This window comes from Gymnoscopelus microlampas (genome assembly GCF_963454915.1).
Source record: "Gymnoscopelus microlampas genome assembly, contig: SCAFFOLD_31, whole genome shotgun sequence".
NCBI classification, from domain to species: domain Eukaryota; kingdom Metazoa; phylum Chordata; class Actinopteri; order Myctophiformes; family Myctophidae; genus Gymnoscopelus; species Gymnoscopelus microlampas.
The window spans coordinates 295,401-320,962 of NW_028155810.1; the positions used below are offsets into that span (position 1 = coordinate 295,401).

The 25,562-nt window shown below is 43.1% G+C and overlaps 1 protein-coding gene across 1 annotated transcript in view; it reads right to left on the minus strand.

The window, feature by feature from the left end:
* The window catches only part of LOC311041235 (uncharacterized protein), a 254,350-nt gene that overhangs the window by 176,645 nt on the left and 52,143 nt on the right, over positions 1–25,562 (minus strand). The window contains exon 2 of the mRNA XM_084086139.1: positions 509–856. Within this exon, the coding sequence (XP_083942265.1) occupies positions 509–856 (348 nt within the window). The remainder of the gene's footprint in view (positions 1–508; positions 857–25,562) is intronic.

Sequence of the window (25,562 nt, forward strand, 5' to 3'; positions counted from 1 at the left end):
TTCCCCTAAATGCATGTAACAGCGGCAGGTGAAGCTATAAGGTTCCTTAATTTGTATATACATTATTATTTCTTAATGATGGAAGACAGCTCTGTCTTATGTCTTTATAAACTAAAGTTATATTATTTGTGCTATCAGTAGGCCTACGGACGCTTCACGTCTTCGGTTGAGGTCAAAGGTGACACCTAGGTTTTTAACGGAAGATTAAGATTGGGATATTGCCTGCCTGCCTGCCCGCCCGCCCTAGAAGAAGGCAGAGATAAAGTGATGCTATATGTATGAGTGATACAGGTATTTAAGGGTTTTCTTAACAGGCAGGTAGTAAGTTACCAATCTTTGGGTCCTCATAACACCACACAGGTTACAGTGTTGTGAGAAGGAGGTTTATTAATGGTTGTTTCTTTGCTCTATGTGCAGTGTTGTCTTTGATGTGAAGTATGTTGTGTTGAAGTGTGACTCAGGCCTGTTGGATCTTTGGTCACAGCATCACTAGGACAATGAAACTTACCAACAAGGAGCTGGATCAAAGTGAAGCTGTCCTGTAGTGGAGCAGAACATCTGTAGGTCCCCTCATCTGACAGCTTCACCCTGGACAGTTTCAGTGACATGTTACCATTAGGAAGCTTATTACGGAACAGAGACGTTCTATCTTTGTACAACGGGTTCAGTTTTTGGTCATGTTTGTAATGTCCATCTTGGAGGAGATGTATGAGGTACGGATCCAGGTCAGGTCTGGACCACTCCACTGTCTGGCTCCTGCCCATGTTGAACGGTGGTTTAATGAGACATGGAAGGATCACCTCATCTCCCACTTTGACCAGGATCTCCTGAGAAGACCCGATCACCTGATATTGTCCTTAAAACAAAACCAAATGAAGCATGGTGTTAGTTCATGATGCACACTGGACTCATACTTATTTATCAGCTGTCAGTCAGTCAGCGGCATCAATTCAGCAAAAGCTAAGGTATGGCAAGGTCATGTGACATCACATGCACGAGCGCCACACATGCATTTGCGCGTGCGCGCGAAAAAAATAGCCAATGATCACAAATGTCTTGCGACACGATGTCTGCTATTTTCGGCAAGCAACATCGTCATGTGATGAAGTAGCAGATCTACAAGCTCACATTGCCTCGCGCTGCGAGGCGTTGTGAGCTTGCAGATCGGCTATTTTTGGCAAAGAGGTGTTTGGTGTAGAGGGAAAAATAGCGGAGCAGATAAGTGCTACGATCTTTCAATTTATGATAAAAGCGTGAAAATTGGCGTGAGCAGTCTCCAAGGGCCACTTGACAAGAAAATTGTCTGAGCCATTTGTAATTTCAAGATCGCGGCCATTTTTCAAGATGGCCGACACCTTAGTGGGCAGTTAAGTGATATGATGGTTTATTTGGTGATACAAGCATGAAAATTGGCATGAGCAGTCTCTGTGGGTCACTTGACTATAGGCCACCCTCAGCTACTTGACATTTCAAGATGGCGGCCATTTTTCAAGATGGCCAACTAGGGGTGTGCCGATACACTAATTTCACGAAACGATACGATACGATATTTGGCTCACAACTTCGATACGATTTCGATACGATACGATACGCACTTTTTTTATTATGAAAATAAATGGGGGAGAAAAATAAGGAAATGCAAACAAATAATTCTGTTTTTGCATTATTCAGACATGCAAACTTGTAGCTTTTCAGCCGTTTTGAATCCAAATAGGGCAATAGTGTGACACCTGACCCGAAAAAAACAACAACATGTTGTCACCCTTTTCACCTCGGGGCTGTTTGCATGCCTGATTATTTTGATTGGTGTAAAAAAAAAAAAAAAAAAAAAAAATGTTTTTTTTTTTTCAAAACGATATTTTTTTCCCCCAAAACGATACATATCGTCGCGAAAACGTATCGCGATATATCGCAGGACGATATATCGGCACACCCCTATGGCCAACACTTTAGCTCATTGGTATGAGCAGTCTCTAAGGGTTGCTTGACAAGAAAACACTCCCAACCACTTGAAATGTCTATTTTCAAGATGGCCGCCCCCCGGATCCTCAAAAGATACATTTCTCATAGACATTTATGTTATTTTTTCATTATGGACGATTATACGATTATTATTATTATTATGCTAAAGAACAACTTTTAACACATCACAATACAGTTGTGTTGATTTGTTGATCATAGATAGATTAGATAACTCATTCAGTGGCAGGCTTTTTCAAGCTTGTTGATCCCTGTGCCATGAAAAAGGCTATTATTTTACCTTTTCAATCGGTCACAGAGTGTTTGTCTTCAGTGTGATTGATCCCCTGATGGTTGCTAATCACTGAGTCACTTCAGGTGTGGTTTCACAAATTTCAACGAGGTCATTGTGACCTCGTTGACATTCGTTTTTGATGTTTGAAAGTGGCATGGCACACTCAGAAATACAGGGTTTACAATGGTAGGATTTTTTTTTTTTTTTCTCCGTTTCCTTTTTAACATTGAAGTGGATGGAGCAATACGTTTTTGAAAATCGTTTTCTCCTAGTTCCTTTGAGATAAAAATAAAAAAATAAAAAAAATAAAAAATGTATTTTGATTTTTTTTTTTTTTTTAAGGAGACGTCAAAAGACGTCATTGGCACTAATGGCCAATTGAAAACAGCCGTCAAAAGACGTCATTGGCATTGAATGAGTTAAGAGTGAATATCTGCACTACCAGGACACACTGGTGGTCATCACTGCTGTTAAACTCAGAGTGGGGTTCAATGTCAGCTAATTGAAAGTTAGTATCCCAAATGCTGTCTAATTTACCCCAAAACAGTTAGATAGCCGCAACCTGAATTGACAGGTTGTGCCAGCGCGGGAGGCCGAGCCAAAGTTAATGGGGTTTTAGTTAACCGGATGGTGTACAGATCGCACAGGATTTAAATGCCATTGGATGAACGATCGGACTAAGTGCAGGGTTAAGGAATGAACTTAGTTGTATCCCATACATCAAAGTGCTTGGTAAAAGGTGGTAAAAGGATAAACCCTCTGCCTCTGCCTATGCTGCAGACATGGCAGAAGCCATCATAACAGTTATGAAAACTAACTGAGACAGATGTTTCATTTGTCAGCAGGTCACCAAGGAAAAACTCATTCAGCCGAGTTTATTCAACAGAGAGCACGATCGTACTGGTTATGATACCATTGCAAGAAATGTTCCATTATTTCATAAGATCAATGCTCTGCCTATCTTACTTAGTCCAACCCGACTAGATGAAGGTGATGGCACAGAAAGCACATTGACAAGAAACAGATTAAAATATAATTCAAGCTGTAAACTTAGGTTCAACAACACAGAGCTGGAAAGGGCCCAATAGAGAGCATCTACATCTGCTGAAGACACCGAAGATACCAAAGATATCCATGTCAAGAGGCCAAGGAGATCTAATGTATTACAGGTCCAGCGATGTCACAGCTGTGAACGAGGCCAGGCTTGATCTCTTTGCCAGAAGGCAAAGACAATATGACTTGGTCCCACCAACTCAAGCAGCACTCAAAGAGCATGCCAAATGTGCTTTTTATGAGGCTGGATACGTGTGGGGACAGGTATTGAAGCGACATCCACAAATGCCGAGCCCATCTGACTGGGGATGGGTGTAACAGGACGAGAAGTGGAAAGTCTTCTGGACTCCACTTCCACCTATTGCGGAGAGTTGTTGGGAGTTGACCAAATGTGGGTGCACCAAGGCATGTACTGGAAGGTGTAAGTGCTTCAGATATGGACTCAGTTGCACATGCCTATGTAGTTGCCCCTGCTAGAACCTATTTGCATGTTTATTTTGCCTGAGTTTTTCCCCGTTGTCCTCTGTGTTTTCAATTGTAGGCCTATGGCTCGGCTTCCCCTCGCCACATCGGCGCATCATGTTTTACTTTGTCACCAGTCTATTAGTGTGTAAGTTTCAGTTGTTACTTTGTAACATTGCTTTCACTGCCTTCATATGTAACAGTGAAGCACATTTTCAGTTTAGTTCCTTAGTATAGTTTGTCATGGTTCCGTGGCTACTGCCATTCAGTATTAGCCATTGCTCAATTATAATTTTGGAGCACTGTCCGTTCAGCACCACAACTTTGCTCATTTATTAATCGTATGTTTTGTTTCCCCATCTCTTAGTATTTATTTGACACATGTAATGGCTGTTAGTTAAAAAAAAAAATCCTCCCTTGTGACTGTTACCTTGTCGTGGTAAGGGAGCTTGTGTACTTCAGTGAACCCTGAGAGCTATGCCAGTGGGAGGCAACTCCTGACAGGTTTTACCAAACTGGACAGGTCGTTTCTTGTCAAATGACCTTTTGAGACGGCTCATGGCAATTTTCATGCTTGTATCACCAACCAAATGATGTATTAAGCTTAACTGCTCCACTAAGGTGGTGGCCATCTTGAAAAATGGCCACCATCTTGAAATTTCAAGTAGCTGTGGGTAGCCTATTGTCAAGTGACCCACAGAGACTGCTCATGCCAATTGTCATGCTTGTATCACCAAATAAACCATTATATAACTTAAATGCTCCACTAAAGTGTTGGCCATCTTGAAAAATGGCCGCCATCTTGAAATTTCAAGTAGCTGTGGGTGGCCTATTGTCAAGTGACCCACAGAGACTATTCATGCCAATTTTCATGCTTGTATCACCAAATAAACCATCATATGACTTAACTGCCCACTAAGGTGTCGGCCATCTTGAGAAATGGCCGCCATCTTGAAATTACAAATGGCTCAGACAATTTTCTTGTCAAGTGACCCATGGAGACTGCTCATGCCAATTTTCACGCCTTTATCATCAACTGAAAGAAAGATTCTGCCAGGAGAATTAGTAGGCCTATTGCACATGGTACCTGTACACACAATTGCACTACGTAAAGACAACAAGACAGCTACAAGAAATGATTGCTAATGGCTGCCTCAATTCTGTGAAAATAGCAAAATGTGCTTTAAAAAAAGCTATATTACCAGAATCACATAGCCCTAAATAATACATAATAATGGACTGGTGTGCCATATTGTCTGCACTATTCCACAGCACTACACATTTTAAAACAAGCCACTTATCAAATAAATAAAACAAATATTATTTGGGGGGGGGAGCCAATCTACATACTCACAACACATCACAGCATGTTGTGAGCTTGTAGATCAGTAATCTTCTTATATTTTTTAGCCTATAATGACATGCCCAAAATTGGGATGTCAGGGTTAAAGTGGTAGCTATACTTTCGAAAACCTGGAGACTGGGAAGTTATCCACTGTATACTGGCAGTTGGCAGTCTGGCAGTTGGCATTAAATGTGGCATAGTCCAAGCAAGTATATAGATATTTGGGATGTCAATAATAATTCAATAATACCTGTCTCATCAGTACAGACAGTGCAGGAGCAAAAGGGCCATACTTGAACAGAGAAAGAGATTAAGTTCTACCAGCTAAACTAGTTTTTTGTGTGTCAACTTTAATAGTTGTGGTTTCCATTAAGGTGAACAGGTAGGCCTACTAGCTATATTGATGATAAAGTCTAAGGTATGCCAAATCGAACAAAGGAAAATGACTTCAGAGTCAAAACAGATAATCATAGGGGGCACGGTGGCGCAGTCGGTAGTGCTGTCGCCTCACAGCTAGAAGGTCCTGGGTTTGATTCCCGCCGGGGACGCTGTGGGTACTGGGGGTGTGTCTTCTCCTCCGCGTCACCAGCGCCCATACCCTAGGTGGGGTTGGCGAAAGGGCCTACTCTGTGTGGAGTTTGCATGTTCTCCCCGTGTCTCCCAGGGTAGTTAATACCCTCACAAAAACATGTAGCAATCCTGGTCACTATACTGCCTTCCCCTGGTCAGCCGGGGTGCCTGATGGAGGGGAAGGGAACTGGTTGGAATAACGTGTTCCTTCCACGCGCTACGTCCAACCAGGGAAACTCCCCCCTGTCAGGTGACCAGAAGGTCAGTTGGCTCTCATGCATTGAAGGAGGCATGAACTCGGCCCTGGCCTCCCTAGGCTGGGGGGAGTGTAGTGCCCAGGATCACTTAGCAAATTGGCACCGGGTGAAAAAAGGGTTAAAAAATCGAGGGATAAAAAAAACAAACAAAAAAAAACAGATAATTATGTACATGATGAGGAATGCAGTGTCACAATAGTTTGATGCAAAGGTGCCTAACTTTGATCAGAGGTGTGGTGGAGGTCTGATGGTTTGGCTGTGGATCAAGGGTTTCCATGGATTATTGTGGAGTGTTATTAAGGTTTCGAGGCCAATAGGCTCGAAGCCTTATTACATCTCTACACTTTCACTATTATTAAGGTTTCGAGAGCCTGTAAGGCTTCGAAGCCTTATTGCATTCCTTGGCTTTCACTATTATTATTATTAAGGTTTCGAGGCCAATAGGCTCGAAGCCGAATTTTTTTTTTGCAGAATTGCAAAAAACATGACTCAATCTATTCCGTTTCCATGGCTCTCTCTCTCTCTCTTTCTCTCTTCAATCTATTCCGTTTCCATGTCTTTCTCTTCAATCTATTCCGTTTCCATGTCTCTCTCTCTGTCTCTTCGATCTATTCCGTTTCTATCTTCAATCTATTCCGTTTCTCTCTCTCTCTCTCTCTCTCTCTCTCTCTCTCTCTCTCTCTCTCTCTCTCTCTCTCTCTCTCTCTCTCTCTCTCTCTCTCTCTCTCTCTCTCTGAGGGTCGGCCATAGCTGAGTGGTTAGTGAGCCCGCCTAGGGAGCCAGAGGCTCTGGTTGCCCCAGGTACGATTCCAGGCGAGGTCAGCAAATGTGTCGACGACATGAAATTTGTCCCTGAGCAAGACTCTTAACCCTTAATTGCTCACAGGCCCTCATTGGAAACAAGACCGCAAGGACTTTCATGAACTGACCTGTTAAAGGAATTATCATTTCTCTCTCCTGGCCCCGTATTATCGCTGCTTGCAGCTATATTTATTATTATTCTTCCGCCGTATTTGCCAGTTCTGGCCTAACCGCGTGGTCACTTTTTATGAAATTCGGCAATATGGTAGAGGGCTATGCCAAACGGCGAAAACCCGAAACTCACAACCATTGGCCAAAGGGTGGCGCTGTAGCACTCAATTGAAATATGCCAACTTTGAACAGGTACAACTCATGCCCTGTTTGACCCACAGCCATGAAACTTCGATGCACACATGCGTCTCCTCATGCCTAACAACTTTCACTGTGTGACTTTTGACCTCTGACCTTTAGATCTCCCACCATTTCGAATTCTATGAAAAGCAGTAAAAAGCAGTAAAAATCAAACTCCTCCTGGGATTTTTGAGCAATCTGTACGAAACTGTCTGCACATGAACTTTGGACCAATGCCGACAGAACTAAGCAAGCGGATTTTCCATAAGTGAAAACGTTAAGCTTTTATAAGCCAATGAAAATTGCAAGTTTTATGACAATTATTCATCTGCCCCTAACACATACATGCAGACTCACATTTGTTTGACACTTTGCAATATTGTAGAGGGTCATTCCAAGTATCACTGAAACCAATCTTACTCCAATTGGTCAAAGGGGGGCGCTATAGCAATTTTTTGAAAATGCAAACTTTAAACAGGCAAAAGTCATGCCTCGTTTGGCCGACAGCCGTTAAACCTGCTTACACATGTGCCTTGACTCATGAGGAACACATGTATCACTTTGACCAGTAAGCTCTGCCCTTAGATTGTCTGCAATTTTGAGCAGTTTGAAAAACATTTAAATCCAGGATTTCTGAGCAATTTGCATGAAACTGTGTCAAATACATTTTTGAGGCCCTTTTTCACAGGTTCAGGTGTGTTGGTTCAATAGCTTGATCGCTTAATCATCTGCCTTGAAACCATAGGGTAGCCGGTTCAAATCCCACCTCAGGTAGACTTCATTATAATTGCATTGCACACAACATGACTATATCAATGAATACATGTGCAATTGTTAAAGATGACTAGAAATGCATACTTGAAAGTAGTTATTTTCAATGTATGACATACTTCATTCGCCCTTTTGTTTGTTTTGTTGGATTCTCCCTTTTCACTGTTTAAGGCTGTGTATTGGATAGCTCCACCAGTAGAGTGTGAGTCTCATGTGCCGAAGGTCCCTGGTTCAAATCCCACTTATTACAGTTCACATTTAAATTGCATTGTACAAAACATGACCCTGTTAATTCAGACATGTGCAATGTTTAGACAATAACACGAAATGCTTTTGAGAGTAGTTGTTTTTTATGTATGACATACTTTCTTGTGAAAATAGCCGATCTACAATCTCACATCTTTTTAGATAGCAACGCGTTGTGAGCTTGTAGATCGACTATTTTCCACTAGTTTCCATTCCGAAATATATTGAGCAGTTTGAAAAACATTTAAACCAAGGATTTCTGAGCAATTTGCGTGAAAGTGTGTCATGTTTGTGAACTCCCTTTTCACTAGTACAGGTCTGTTGGCCCAATGGCTTAATCATCTGCCTTGATACCGCAGAGTCGCCGGTTCAAATCCCACGTCATGCAGACTTCAACTCAAATGCATTGCACACAACATGATTGTATCAATGAATAAACATGCAATTGATAAATGAAATGCTTATTGAGAGTAGTTATTTTCAATGTATGACGTACTTCATTCCCTCTTTTGTTTTGTTTTGTTGGATTCTCCTTTTTCACTGACTAAGGCTGTGCATTGAATAGCTTGATCAATACACTGTTAGTCTCATGTGCCAGAGGTCCATGGTTCAAACCCCACTCGTCACAGTTTACATTTAAATTGCATTGTACAAAACATGACCCTGTTAATTCAGACATGTGCAATTTTTAAACAATAACATGAAATGCTTTTGAGAGTAGTTGTTTTTTATGTATGACATACTTTCTTGTGAAAATAGCTGATCTACAATCTCACACCGGAAGAACCTATAGGACGGAAAAAGCTATAGATATCAACAGACACCATCAGGGAGGCCATATCTTTAGCTCAATGAGAAGAGAGGCAGCCTGTGAATCCATAGGTCGCTGGTTCGATCCCTGTCCCCAACAATGCATTCAGATGATCATCATTTGGAATTCCCCCTATTCCCATGGATTGGATCCACCCCTCTCACCTGCTCTCACTCATCACCAATCACACCTGCCACATGCACAGTACAATTTTTAGGTACTTTTACTTTACTACTCTACTCTACTACAATTACAGCAGATGGCAGCTTTAGTTACTTGTTACTTTGCAGATGTAATTATTAATACAACACCTACAGTAACCACATACAGCCGATCTACAATGTGACGCGTTATGAGCTTGTATGTATATAATAAGCAACCCATGCTGTATGATAACTTACCACATATTAAATCCAACTCTGTCTATCCAATGGCTCAGTCTGTACTGTGGCCATAGCTGAGTGGTTAGTGAGCCCACCTAGGGAGCCAGAGGCCCTGGTTGCCCCAGGTACGATTCCAGGCCAGGCCAGCAAATGTGTCGATGAAATGAAATTTGTCCCTGAGCAAGACTCTTAACCCCTAATTGCTCACAGGCCCTCATTGGAAACAAGACCGCAAGGACTTTCATGAACGGACCTGGAATTATCCTTATCCTTTACACTGTCTACCCACAAGTCTATAGGTCCCTGGTTCAAACCCCAATTTAACCGGTCCAAATATAATTTACTGAACAAAAATCATGACTTTGTTAATTAATGCATGTTCACTTCTTCTATCTCGCTCTCTCTCTTACTGCCTCTCTTTCTCACTGCCTCTCTCTCTCTCTCTCCCTCTCTCTCCCTCTCTTTCTTTTCTCTCCCTCTCTCTCTCTCTTTCTTTTCTCTCTCCCCCCTCTCTCTCTCTCTCTCTCTCTCTCTCTCTCTCTCTCTCTCTCTCTCTCTCTCTCTCTCTCTCTCTCTCTCTCTCTCTCTCTCTCTCTCTGCCTGTCTGTCTGCCAGTCTGCCAGTCTGCCACTCTCTGTCACTCTGTCTGTCTGCCAGTCTGCCACTCTGTCACTGTCTGTCAGTCTACCAGTCTGCCAGTCTGCCACTCTGTCACTGTCTGTCTGCCACTCTGTCACAGTCTGCCAGTCTTCCACTCTGCCACTATGTCACAGTCTGCCAGTCTGCCACTCTGTCACTGTCTGTCTGTCTGCCACTGTCTGTCTGTCTGTCTGTCTGTCTGTCTGTCTGTCACTCTCTCACAGTCTGCCACTCTGCCTGTCTGTCTGTCTGCCAGTCTGCCACAGTCTGTCACAGTCTGCCATTATTCTCAAAACCGCTCATTGCTGCTTGCAGCTATATTTACGGGGCCAGAGCTCTGCTCTGGACACGTATTGTTATTCGCATTATTCTGTCACTTCTTCTTCTTCTTCTTCTTCTTCTTCTTCTTCTGCCACTTTTCGCAGTTCTGGCTGAACCGCGCTGTCGGTTTTTACGAAACTCGGCCATATGGTAGATGGTCATGAAAAACGATCAAAAAATAATTCTCACAATCTTTCGTCCAAAGGTGGCGCTATAGCACTCAATTGAAAATGCCAACTTTGACCAGGTACAACTCATGCCCTGTTTGACCTACAGCCATGAAACTTGGATACACATATGCGTCTCCTCATGCTGAACAACTTTCACACTCTGACTTTTGACCTCTGACCTTTAGATCTCCCACCATTTTGAATTATATGAAAAACAGTCATTGGCTCCTAACTTCTGCATTTTTTCACTTATGGAAAATCCGTTGGAAATTTTTGTAGAAAGTGGTCCAAAGTTCAAGTACGAAACGTTTCATGCAGATTGCTCAAAAATCCCAGGAGGAGATAGATTTTAACTATTACAGTTTTATGAAAATTATTCATCTGTGCCTAAAACATACATGCAGACTCACATTTCTTTGAAACTTTGCAGAAATGTACAGGGTCATTCCAAATATCACTGAAACCAATCTTACTCCAATTGGCCAAAAGGGGGCGCTATAGCAATTTTTTGAAAAGGCAGACTTTTAACAGGCATAAGTCATGCCTCGTTTGGCCGAAAGTCGTGAAACTTGCTTACACATGTGCCTTGACTCATGAGGAACACACGTATCGATTTGACCATTAAGCTCCGCCCTTAAATTTTCCGCAATTTTGAGCAGTTTGAAAAATACTTGTTTTTGCCAGTTCTGGCTTAACCGTGCATACGCTTTTTACGAAACTCGGCCATATGGTAGATGCTCATGAAAAACTACCAAGAAATAATTCTCACACTCATTCGTCAAAGGGTGGCGCTATAGCACTCAATTGAAAGTGCCAACTTTGAACAGGTACAACTCATGCCCTGTTTGACCTACAACCATGAAACTTCGATACACACATGCGTCTCTTCATGCCCGACAACTTTCGTGGTCTGACTTTTGACCTCTGACCTTTAGATCGCCCACCATTTTGAATTATATGAAAAACAGTCATTGGCTCCTAACTTCTGCATTTTTTCACTTATGGAAAATCCGTTGGAAATTTTTGTAGGCAGTGGTCCAAAGTTCATGTGTAAAATGTTTCGTGCAGATTGCTCAAAAATCCCAGGAGGAGATAGATTTTAACTATTACAGTTTTATGAAAATTATTCATCTGTGCCTAAAACATACATGCAGACTCACATTTCTTTGAAACTTGGCAGAAATGTACAGGGTCATTCCAAATATCACTGAAACCAATCTCACTCCAATTGGCCAAAGGGGGGCGCTATAGCAATTTTTTGAAAATGCAAATTTTAAACAGGCAAAAGTCATGCCTCGTTTGGCCGAAAGTCGTGAAACTTGCTTACACTTGTGCCTTGACTCATGAGGAACACATCTATCGCTTTGACCAGTAAGCTCCGCCCTTAGATTGTCCGCAATTTTGAGCAGTTTGAAAAACACTTAAACCCAGGATTTTTCAGCTATTTGCGTGAAACTGTGTCATCTCTGTGATCTCCTTTTTCACAGTTACTTGTCTGTTGGGCCAATGGCGTCTCCCTTAAATGAATGCCTCACAATCTCAAGGTCGCCAGTTCAAGCCTCACTTGATGCAGACTTAATTTAAGTTGAATTGCAAACAACATGACTGTATCAATGAATACATGTGCAAATGGTAAAGATAACCTGAAATGCTTATTTGAGAGTACGTTTTTTCAACGTATGACATACTTCATTCTGAAAATAGCTGATCTACAATCTCACAACTTTTCATGGTTTGTGAGCTTGTAGATCGGCTACTTTCACTAGTTTTGGTTCTGAGGAGATGTACAATTTCTTCATTGGTAAATGGTTTGTGAACGAGTGATCTTAGTGTTAGTGAAACAGGGGCTTGGTTCATGAAAGAAGGCAAGAGTTTATGATCTTCAACAGACAATATCAGCCTGGACAAAGCTATAGCACTATAGGTAGTGTTGCAGCCTATTAGTCTGAAGGTTGAGAGTTCGAATCCTGTTAATGGCAGTAGGTTGAGATGTCCAATCAAACCATTATGTTTCCATCTCTCTCTCTCATCAATCTATTGTTTCCATGTCACTCTCTCTCTCTTCAATCTATTCCGTTTCCATGTCTCTCTCTCTCTCGCTATTCACTGGCCCCGTATTATCGCTGCTTGCAGCTATATTTATTATTATTATTCCGCCGTTTTTGCCAGTTCTGGCCTAACCGCGTGGTCACTTTTTATGAAATTCGGCAATATGGTAGAGGGCTATGCCAAACGGCGAAAACCCGAAACTCACAACCATTGGCCAAAGGGTGGCGCTGTAGCACTCAATTGAAAATGCCAACTTTGAACAGGTACAGCTCATGCCCTGTTTCACCTAGAGCCATGAAACTTTGATACACACATGCGTCTCCTCATGCCTAACAACTTTCACTGTTTGACTTTTGACCTCTGACCTTTAGATCTCCCACCATTTCGAATTCTATGAAAAGCAGTAAAAAGCAGTAAAAATCAAACTCCTCCTGGGATTTTTGAGCAATCTGTACGAAACTGTCTACACATGAACTTTGGACCAATGCCGACAGAACTAAGCAAGCGGATTTTCCATAAGTGAAAACGTTAAGCTTTTATAAGCCAATGAAAATTGCATGTTTTATGACAATTATTCATCTGCCCCTAACACATACATGCAGACTCACATTTGTTTGACACTTTGCAATATTGTAGAGGGTCCTTCCAAGTATCACTGAAACCAATCTTACTCCAATTGGTCAAAGGGGGGAGCTATAGCAATTTTTTGAAAATGCAAACTTTAAACAGGCAAAAGTCATGCCTCGTTTGGCCGACAGCCGTTAAACCTGCTTACACATGTGCCTTGACTCATGAGGAACACATGTATCACTTTGACCAGTAAGCTATACCCTTAGATTGTCTGCAATTTTGAGCAGTTTGAAAAACATTTAAATCCAGGATTTCTGAGCAATTTGCGTGAAACTGTGTCAAATACATGTTTGATGCCCTTTTTCACAGGTTCAGGTGTGTTGGTTCAATAGCTTGATCGCTTAATCATCTGCCTTGAAACCATAGGGTAGCCGGTTCAAATCCCACCTCAGGTATACTTCATTATAATTGCATTGCACACAACATGACTATATCATTGAATACATGTGCAATTGTTAAAGATGACGAGAAATGCATACTTGAAAGTAGTTATTTTCAATGTATGACGTACTTCTTTCGCCCTTTTGTTTTGTTTTGTTGGATTCTCCCTTTTCACTGTCTAAGGCTGTGTATTGGATAGCTCCACCAGTAGAGTGTGAGTCTCATGTGCCGAAGGTCCGTGGTTCAAATCCCACTTATTACAGTTCACATTTAAATTGCATTGTACAAAACATGACCCTGTTAATTCAGACATGTGCAATGTTTAGACAATAACACGAAATGCTTTTGAGAGTAGTTGTTTTTTATGTATGATATACTTTCTTGTGAAAATAGCCGATCTACAATCTCACACCTTTTTAGATAGCAACGCGTTGTGAGCTTGTAGATGGACTATTTTCCACTAGTTTCCATTCCGAAATATATTGAGCAGTTTGAAAAACATTTAAACCAAGGTTTTCTGAGCAATTTGCGTGAAAGTGTGTCATGTGTGTGAACTCCCTTTTCAGTAGTACAGGTCTGTTGGCCCAATGGCTTAATCATCTGCCTTGATACTGCAGAGTCGCCGGTTCAATTCCCACCTCATGCAGACTTCAACTCAATTGCATTGCACACAACATGATTCTATCAATGAATAAACATGCAATTGATAAATGAAATGCTTATTGAGAGTAGTTATTTTCAATGTATGACGTACTTCATTCCCTCTTTTGTTTTGTTTTGTTGGATTCTCCTTTTTCACTGACTAAGGCTGTGTGCATTGAATAGCTTGATCAATACACTGTTAGTCTCATGTGCCAGAGGTCCATGGTTCAAACCCCACTCGTCACAGTTTACATTTAAATTGCATTGTACAAAACATGACCCTGTTAATTCAGACATGTGCAATTTTTAAACAATAACATGAAATGCTTTTGAGAGTAGTTGTTTTTTATGTATGACATACTTTCTTGTGAAAATAGCTGATCTACAATCTCACACCGGAAGAACCTATAGGACGGAAAAACCTATAGATATCAACAGACACCATCAGGGAGGCCATATCTTTAGCTCAATGAGAAGAGAGGCAGCCTGTGAATCCATAGGTCGCTGGTTCGATCCCTGTCCCCAACAATGCGTTCAGGTGATCATCATTTGGAATTCCCCCTATTCCCATGGATTGGATCCACCCCTCTCACCTGCTCTCACTCATCACCAATCACACCTGCTACATGCACAGTACAATTTTTAGGTACTTTTACTTTACTACTCTACTCTACTACAATTACAGCAGATGACAGCTTTAGTTACTTGTTACTTTGCAGTTGTAATTATTAATACAACACCTACAGTAACCACATACAGCTGATCTACAATGTGACGCGTTATGAGCTTGTATGTATATAATAAGCAACCCATGCTGTATGATAACTTAGCACATATGAAATCCAATTCTGTCTATCCAATGGCTCAGTCTGTACTGTGGCCATAGCTGAGTGGTTAGTGAGCCCACCTACGGAGCCAGAGGCCCTGGTTGCCCCAGGTACGATTCCAGGCCAGGCCAGCAAATGTGTCGATGAAATGAATTTTGTCCCTGAGCAAGACTCTTAACCCCTAATTGCTCACAGGCCCTCATTGGAAACAAGACCGCAAGGACTTTCATGAACGGACCTGGAATTATCCTTATCCTTTACACTGTCTACCCACAAGTCTATAGGTCCCTGGTTCAAACCCCAATTTAACCGGTCCAAATATAATTTACTGAACAAAAATCATGACTTTGTTAATTAATGCATGTTCACTTCTTCTCTCTCGCTCTCTCTCTTACTGCCTCTCTTTCTCACTGCCTCTCTCTCTCTCTCTCTCTCTCTCTCTCCCTCTCTCTCTCTCTTTCTTTTCTCTCCCTCTCTCTCTCTCTTTCTTTTCTCTCCCTCTCTCTCTCTCTCTCTCCCTCTCTCTGTCTCTTTCTTTTCTCTCTCTCTCTCTCTCTCCCCCTCCCTCTCTCTCTCTCTCTCTCTCTCTCTCTCTCTCTCTCTCTCTCTCTCTCTCTCTCTCTCTGCCACTCTGTCACTGTCTGTCTGTCTGTCTGTCTGCCAGTCTGCCACTCTGTCACTGTCTGTCTGTCTGTCTGTCTGCCAGTCTGCCACTCTGTCACTGTCTGTCTGTCTGTCTGCCAGTCTGCCAGTCTGCCACTCTGTCACTCTGTCACTCTGTCACAGTCTGTCTGTCTGCCAGTCTGCCACTCTGTCACTGTCTGTCTATCTGTCTGCCAGTCTGCCAGTCTGCCACTCTGTCACAGTCTGCCTGTCTGCCACTCTGTCACAGTCTGCCAGTCTGCCAGTCTGCCACTCTGTCACAGTCTGCCAGTCTGCCAGTCTGTCACAGTCTGCCACTCTGTCACAGTCTGCCAGTCTGCCAGTCTGCCAGTCTGCCACTCTGTCACAGTCTGCCACTCTGTCACAGTCTGCCAGTCTGTCACAGTCTGCCAGTCTGCCAGTCTGCCACTCTCTCACTGTCTGTCTGTCTGTCTGCCAGTCTGCCACTCTGCCACTCTGTCACAGTCTGTCTGTCTGTCTGTCTGTCTGTCTGTCTGTCTGTCTGTCTGTCTGTCTGTCTGTCTGTCTGTCTGTCTGTCTGTCTGCCACTCTGTCACAGTCTGCCAGTCTGCCAGTCTGCCACTCTGTCACAGTCTGCCAGTCTGCCACTCTGTCACAGTCTGCCAGTCTGCCACTCTGTCACAGTCTGCCAGTCTGCCACTCTGTCACTGTCTGTCTGTCTGCCAGTCTGCCAGTCTGCCACAGTCTGTCTGTCTGCCAGTCTGCCACAGTCTGTCACAGTCTGCCAGTCTGCCAGTCTGCCACTCTGTCACAGTTTGCCAGTCTGCCAGTCTGCCACTCTGTCACAGTCTGCCAGTCTGCCATTATTCTCGAAACCGCTCATTGCTGCTTGCAGCTATATTTATAGTTGTTATTGGTATTATTGGACACTTTGAAAACTTTCTCTCTACTGACATAAATTAACTTTACATACAATACCACAAATCTCCTGCATTATATTAATGAGAATATCATCCTGACACTTTATGAGTCACCAAAATTATTCAAACAAATGTTTTAAGATTCAATTTTGTTTTTACATTATAATGAACACTATGTGTATATATTTCTTTAAAAACAGAAAGGAAAAAAAGAGTGCCACGGACATACATGTATACAAGTCTTGCCACAGACATATTAGTCCATGTACAGACAAGTTGATGACTCCTGGTTCAGAAGGAGCCATTTGCTACCAAGGCAAAGGAGGGCAGAACTGGACAAGTAAAGCTGGTTGTCGTTAGCTGAGAGAGAGTGTTTCAAAGTGTCCAATAATGACAATTAGAACAACTAGAAAAAGTGCTCCTCGGAGCGCATGTCTCCGCCAGGTCAGGTGGGTTATTATGGCCTCCTGGTGGTGCTATAATAGGCCAATTTGAAAAGGGTACCATTTCTTCTTAGGCTTTTTACGAAAATCGGACACTGCATTCATGATTTGAGGCATTTTGTTCCAAAAATGCGGCCATAGAGATACTGTGTACCGATTTGTGTGTTTTTTGGAGAAAATCTGTAGGAGTAATATAAAAAAATGTGTTTTACAAAAGTCGGCCTCATGGTGGCGCTATGACAGGCTGATCTGAAAAATGTGGGGCAGAGGTTCTGCTTTGGCATCAAGGGAGTGTGTGTGCGCAGTTTCACAGCGACCGGGTCAACGGTGGCGGCGGAGATTAGCTGGTCAGAGACAGAAGGACGGACGGACGGACTGACGGACGGACAGGGGGCAAAACATACTCTCTCGCCATGCCTTTCGGCCTGGCAGAGACAACTACAATAACACTCCACAATCATAATCCATGGTAACCCTCCATCCACAGCGTAGGACCTCCTCCAACCTAAAAGTTAGCTCACCTCTGATCAAAGTCAGGTACCTCGCATTAAACTATTGTGACACGGCATTCAATTAAAATCCTGGCATGCCCTTCATTAATCACTCATCCTTTTTTCCTCTTGTTCCAGTGTCCCATTGGCATTTTATCCTTGACTTTTCTGTGAGACGCATTTAACATGTAGTTATTACATCTAATAAATCAAATCAAATCAAGTGTAGCTTGTAGTGTGTGTCTTTTTCCATTGTTACATGTGCATGCCTTGGACTTTCTCATCAACAGAGAATACGCAATCACCTTAATGGAATCCACTAGCTACCGCACCGTGCCAAACCAAACCAATGGTTTAACTGGTAGAACTTGATCTCCTTCTGTCCTCAAGTAACACTGTGGAGTAACACTGTTGAAAAGCCAGCAATAACTATATTAGCCATTATGATGTATAATACTCACTCACTCACTCGCCTTCGCAGCTAAGAGGCCCTTGTGGCGATGGAAGCATTGCCTGTACTGATGAGACTCAATTATTATTATCCAAAATAATTAGGTTTACATGTTTTGGTCGTTAAGTGGCTCAGTAGTTAAAGGGGAATTACATTCAACATTGAACTGTCTTTAATACATGAAGGGGAGTGGGACTTCTTTCTTATTTCCACACAACAGCTCTAAGGTGTATTAACACTAGCATGACTGGGGTTTCATTATCCCACACACTGCCTGATTTGGGGGGTCAAAAAGACAGTTTTTCCAGCTATTCTATTGGTCAATGTGTCCCCTCTGTGCTCCAGACGAGCTCAAACCTTCTCCCCCACACAGTGGGGGTTCCATTGTCTTCTAAATAGCTATTAACATTTCAATTGCACTCTGCTCAGTCAGTAGCTCACATATGTTGTTGTTGTAGGCAGGCAGAAACATTATAAAATAGGCTAACTTGTAATGGTAACTGCAGATTCTGTATGTAAAATCTTTATAATAAAAAGCGTATAAAACAGCGTGATCTGTAGCGTCACATTAAACTCTTCAGTGAAACATGAGCCTATATGAACGCTGAAGCCACTGTCTAATTACGTGACTATCTCCATTGTCCAAAACACATGGATATCTCTTATTAATAATATTATTATCATTCATAATAATAATATTCACATTATTGTCTGAGCGTAAAGCTCTCATTCTATCAGCTGTCCACTTCGCTGACAAACGCGTCTCCTCTCCTCCTCCCTGTCAGCGCAGCAAGTGAACACATCGCTGTGTTCCACAAATGCGCTCATTCCTGCTCTACTCCTGCGCAGGCTGCGCTAAATATCTGATCTACAAACATAAAACAGTCGCTGCCTGACGAGCCCTATGCTTGTAGATCAGATCTGTTGGCACAGTGTCGTATATTGGTCCATTGATCAGACAGGAAAAACACTATTCCATAACTATTCCCTGAGTGCAAGAATACAACAAGGATCCAGTTCGAAAAGAGGGTTTGTCCACAGAAATGTATTTATTTCCATAGACGCTGACACCTGCATAGCCAATCCACAGAGTGTGTCTGAATCACAACAACATCACAATATAAACAGACTGACATTTCCACATAGGACCATCCTACTATCTCCTTCTTGACCACTCACAAACTGATTTCCAGGAACAAAAGATTTCTTGGGGTGGACCTTCTCAGTCACATAATGGATTACAATCTGTCTTGGTTTTAACACATAACACGTATCTATCTTTTACACAAGCTCATATTATGAAATCATTGTTTAACATCTTATTACCTTCAAAATAAGCCCACACTAGGGCATTCACCAAAAAGTCGACTTCGACTTGAGTCGACTTAATTAGCACAAGTTGACTCCCACCTGGTGAAGTCGAAAGTTGTTTTTCTTTTTTTTTTTTTTTTCAAGTTTTTTTTTTCTCCATGTGTGTGTGTGTGGGAGGGAGGTGGGTGCGGACTGCAAATCCGGTCTCTGATTGGTTTACCCTGATAGTGTATCCTACCTTTAACCAATAATCACTTCATGTCTAAAATCAAGGGGCGGTACTTAGCGCGGTGGAGGGAAAATGAACAGAAGCAGACAACAACAACAATACAGACATGGCGGCTATAGAGGATTCAGAATCAGATACGCAGAAAAACAAACAACACAGTCACAGATCATCTGTGTGGAAGTACTTCACTCTAGATGATGAAGAACGTACAGTGACCTGTACACTATGCAAGAAGTGCTACAAGTATAACAACAATACGAGCGTTATGCTCGGCCATCTGAAAACGCATCCAGTTAACCTAAATAATGAAGGGAGTGGTGGGAGTGCGAGTGGTCGGGTGCAGAAGGTCATGAGCAACTACACAAAAAAGCATCTAACAGATCAGAAAAAACAGCACATCACGGGTTTGCTCGCTAATTTCATCGTCAAAGACGTGCGACCTTTGGCTGCAGTGCAAGGGGTAGGCTTCAAAGAAATACTGAAATATTTTGAACCGGACTACACCGTCCCGAGCCACACAACACTGTGGGCTAATATCAACCGGCAGTGTGACGCCCTGCAAAAGAGCATCAAGGAGGAGATGAAAGGCAGGAGCGTGTCGCTAACAACTGACTTATGGACATCCCCAACCATGGAGCCTTACATCACAATTACTGCTCATTATATTACAGACGGGTGGAACATGAAAGCCAGAGTCCTGACTACCTCTCTCATGACGGAGCGACACACAGCTGTCAACATCTCAGCTCGCCTGGATGCAACAATAAAAGAGTGGGGACTACAGGCGTTTTGTACGGTGCACGATAATGCCTCAAACATGAACCTGGCCTTGGAAATGTGCGAGATGTCCCCACAAGACCTAGGATGCACCGGGCACACTCTTCAGTTGGCAATAAAAGCTGGATTAGTCCTACCTGAAATCACCAAGTCCGTCGATGCAGCCAGACGCATTGTAAGTCATTTTCGCCACTCAAGCGTGGCAAGTGGCGCTCTGAAGAAAAAACAGTCTGACCTGAACGTGACCAAAAATAAACAAAATAAGCTCCAAAATGACTGTGCGGTTAGGTGGAATTCCACTTTCATGATGCTGGAGCGCTTGCACGAGCAAAGAATCCCTGTGCAGGCTGTTCTGGCAGATGAAACAGTCACAAAGCCAAGTGTTCTGAAGACCCTCACCATGCGAGCGTCACATTGGGAGCTCATAGAGCAACTTATTCCTGTGTTAGCTCCCCTGGCAAAGGCTACCAAAGTGATGTGTGGCGAGTTGCACGTTGGCCTGTCTTTCATCTATCCCGTGATTTTAAACGTCATCAACACCACCCTCGGTGTCCAGGAGTCGGACTTGGGTGCGATCCGCTCCTTCAAAACCACTGTGAAAAAACAGCTACAAAAACGCTTCAAACTAGAGTCTGAAGGCCTGGCAGAGTCCATTCCCATCATCGCCTGTCTGCTAGACCCCCGCTTCAAACATCTGCTGTTCCTCCCATCCAGCACGAGAGATGATGCCCACGACCACCTGCATAAGCTGCTGCGAGAGGAGACAGACCCACCCCAGGCGCCTGCCACAGATGCTACAGGTAAAGTTAGGCCTACAGTCCAGTCTATCATTTTGTCAAGTGAAATTACTTATGTTGTCACAATAGCCTACGTCAAAAGCTACAGCTGCTTTCGTAGCTATCCAGGTTATTGTTAATTTATTATACAAAAAAATAATTCGTTCATTTTTATATTTATTTCGTAAAACTATAATTACCTTGGTGGCTATTGAAATGTAGGTCTGATCTTTTATACAATTTGGCTGTAATTATTACCTAATTATTCTTGCGTATATGTGGTTGTTTGTGAAGAAACTGATCAGCGTTATTAATTGCCGTTGCAGCTGAAAATGATGACGGCGAAGATGAAGATGATATCCAAGCTGAGGACGTTGGTGCTGCGCCGGGCCCGGTGATGAAGAAATCCAGAATGGAAAGTGACTTTGAGGAACTTTTTGGACCACACTATGAAAGCGGGAAGAAAGAGGGTCGCTCCACTCCAGCCGAGGAGCTGCGGGATTATTTCGCAACACCTCACATTCCCACCATGGAGAACCCACTTAAATGGTGGGCCCGGAACCAGGACCAGTTCCCTAGATTAGCCAAACTGGCTCATCGATACTTGGCTGTGCCAGCTACCAGCACCCCCAGCGAGAGGGTGTTCTCTCTGGCCGGGAATACCATCACCCGGCAGCGGGCAAGCCTTCATCCTGAACATGTTGATACCCTCATCTTCCTCCATGAAAACCAGGAGCGCAAGGCCAAGATTGTGAAAGAGATTGACAGCGACGCAGAATAGGATTACTGGTGCTATTGACAGTGGACTTTAATACCATTGGAATATTATTTAACGTTTTATTGGGATTACTTGATTGTCGTTTCATTTCTAAAGGATATCTGGGTGAGTTTTGAATTATATTATTTATTTGTATAAGTTGAAGTTGTCTTCTGAGAGCTGACCATGGGCAGCGCATTTTGAAAAAGCTTTAATGTTTGGTTTGGCTACATTTCGTTTATTTTTTTTATTATAACTCAAGCTGACTTGTTTTGTGGTGTGCAATTAAAGCCTTCAATTTGGTTTATTAATGTCTGAAAGATGCGCTAACTGGTGTTATTGTAAAGCCAAGCTGACGTTTATTTTGGGGTTTTAAACCTTGGATTTTCGATTACATTTCACCATGGAAATTATCTCTAACTGGCTTATTCTATTCATTGGCCTATTGTAAAGGCAAGCTGTTGTTTTTGGGTGTGGATTTTTGCCATCTCATCTGATTATTATTATTATTATTTCAGTCAGTGTACTGTGTTTTGATTCTGAGCTGTTACTGGTAAAAAAAAAAGAAAGAGAGAAAAGAAAAGAAATGCAATGAAAACGCACATGATTGTATGTTGTGAAAGTGAAGACATATCTTATCACTCAAACAGAGAGCGTCTCCTTTCAAACCCCAATGGTTCTAATCAGCCCCCCGCCCACAGGAGTGGCCCAATTCTCTCACAACTTGCTACAAAAATCCCTCATGAAAAACTATATAATCAACTACCTTTCATTTTCAACCTTCACATGTGTCTCCTTCTCTAATAATCAAAAAGTGCTATATATTTCATCTCGCAATTTACTTCCGGATGGTTCGTTTTGCACTTTTTTTGCCACATCGGTCACGGGAAAGAAATAAGCGCTGCCGTGGTCTATGGAAACGAGCCCAAAAGTGCACCCAAATAAGCCCAAAATCGCTTATACAAACAGTCAGACCTGGCAACGCAGCCTACGCCAATCATGCGTGAGAGATCTACAAGCTATGGGGCAGAGACGCCACCGTATCTTAGCAACAACTACAGCGCTCACTCTCATTGGTCGTGTCACGCTAAGAGCAGTCTCCAGACAATGGCATCGCAGACAGCTTGCTGTTACTGCTGTAGCCATCACAGTTAGTCCCAGCGACGACGGACAGGGCGCTGTGATAGCTGCCATGTCGCTAACGCTAACGTGGTTGTCATGCCTGCAGCGGCTGTGCAATCACTTTGTCAACAATGCACGTTCGTGTGGTGAATGTCAATATTGCTGCTCAGTTAGTCCATTGTAGATGGTGTATGTTTGTGTGTGTCTTCTGGAGAACTATAGCTCCACAGCAACTACAGTAACTAACGTAATGGCAGGACCGCCCCGTGCAACGCATGTTAGGCTGCATTATGGTCATGTAGTAATTTCAGATAATTTCGCTCCGATTACAGCAGTGCTTATCAACCCTTTCACGCCGCCCCCCCCCCCCCCGCCCCCCCCAAATAAACGTACTTGATCTGGGGACCCCCCCATTCTGTTTGACTCCGTTCCACAAGTACATATTGTGAAAATAGCCGATCTACAAGCTCAAAACGCCTCACGTTGAGAGGCTTTGTAAGCTTGTAGATCGGCTATTTTCTACATGACTGCCTCTTTCTTACATTCTTTGACAATGTGGCCCATGTTTTCATAGTATAGTTTGTTGACTACTTTTGTTGCAGAAATGCTCATTTCCTTTACTTTCCTTTTTTTATTGTCTCCGCCAGGCCGAAAGGCATGGCGCAAGACTATGTTTCACCCCCTGTCCGTCCGTCTGTGATAGCTAATCTCTCACATCGTTGACTTAATCGCAGCAAAATAACACCCCGATGAGTCAGTGAGAGCTGGATAAACGAGGTAAAATGTGTCAAAAGGAGTCTGTACGGCTGTCGATAAATGAACACATGACGTCGGTGGGAGAGGACATTGTGTCTTTTGGACAAACAGCAGCATCGTGCTGATGTTTGTTGTGTGAAGCAGCTTAATGTCAGAGTGTTTGTGTTGAAGCGCCTCAGTGCGGCTGCAGAGTTCATGTGCAACCTCTTCCAGAGAGAGACAGAGACACTAGAAACTCTGCTGGGGAAAAAAAACACTGCTGGGCATTGACTTTCATATGGACATTGATCTACACACTGCAGGTATATCTGCTACACACACAACATCAAACTACACACTGCAGGTATGATGCAGCGTTTGCATTACAGCCAGCATGCCAGCGTAGTTCCCATATGGTTTCAAGGTGGGCTAAACCATATGGACCCCATGTCAGCAATGTCAGCGGCATCCACTTCAGTCCCAACTGCGATGCCCATGCAGGCTATAAGTAGCTTCTACCTGGCCCTTAGGTGGGCCCCAACTACCCATGTTTATGTGGGACCAAGGCGGGTCCTACCTGGGTTTGCCCATGCAGGCTTTAACTGGGTTCTACCTGGGCCCTAGGTGTACCCTAACCAACCACAGTGCAGTGCCCATCGCTCCAATTGTTGTGACGTCAGGGCTCTCAATACTGCACATTGGTGGAGGAGGAGGGGCCGCAGGGCGACCGCACACATCGCTGAACCAATGGTAGCCCACGGATGTTTCCTCTGGGGATTTACAATCTGCCCCTCTATGCCACATATCATCCGCACTACAGGGTCTTCACTGACCGAGCCACGGCCCCACTGACCCTCATGACGCTACGCCACTTATATGAGTTGCCAAGTGGCCGCGGGCGCTACGTGGGCGTGGCCGCGGGCTAGACGCGAGCCCCCGCGTAGCGGGGGCGAGCTTCTAGTTTTTTCAATAAGTAAAGTTGCTTAATTTGGACAGCAGTGTGTCAGTGTGGTTTCTCCTTATATGGCGCTGGTTTCCCTTTTGCTTGATATTGTTGATGGCGAAACGATCAGTAGTACACATGAAAGAAGACCCTTCACATCTCATAGAGAATTTTAAATTTTAAGAATCGGTTCAGAATTGAATGAGTACGGCTATAGTTAAATGTGAACCTCTCTGCTATAAATGTGCATGGACCATTCTGCGCGCCCCTTGGCTGCGACGTACATTTTTTTGAACCGAATGAACCGAAGGAACCGAATTAAATATGAAAAACCCGACATAAAAAGGGGGAAAACCCCAACCATAACCGAAAAAAATCGCGCGCGCGCGCAGGGGGTCCACGCGGGACAGGTCGACTCGACTTCGACTTTAGTGTGAGTTGAGTCGACCTGAATAAATCTGAAGTCGTTAATGCCCTAGCCCACACATGTATGTATTCAACCTTGTATGAATGAGTTAAACAAAAAGAGATGATATAAGAGGACTTGACATTTTTCTTAGATTCAAGAAGAAAAGTTTACATGCTGGTTTCTCCCCAACCACATTTGTTCACACTTGTGTACATACTACAAAATAAGCTTTTACCAAGAAATACAAATAATACAGTATAAATTCAATCTGAGTCTGCATGACTTTACCAGAGGTTTTTTTTTTTGAGAGAGAGAGAGAGAGAGAGAGAGAGAGAGAGAGAGAGAGAGAGAGAGAGAGAGAGAGAGATGCATTTCACCTTTGCCATCACCCTTGCATAAAGACAATAGTATTGAAATCAGCCTCTTGGTCACAAAGAACTTGGCTCTGTGACTTGCTTTTAGTTCACACCTAAAGCTGGGTTCTGCTGTTGCAGAACAAAGACCAGGATCCTCAGGGTGTGACTGATTTAAATCAAAATGCAAAAACATCAGTACTCAAATCTAAGGGTTTGCCATCCTGCTGTTAGTGACTGTCTTCTCACTCTCTTGAC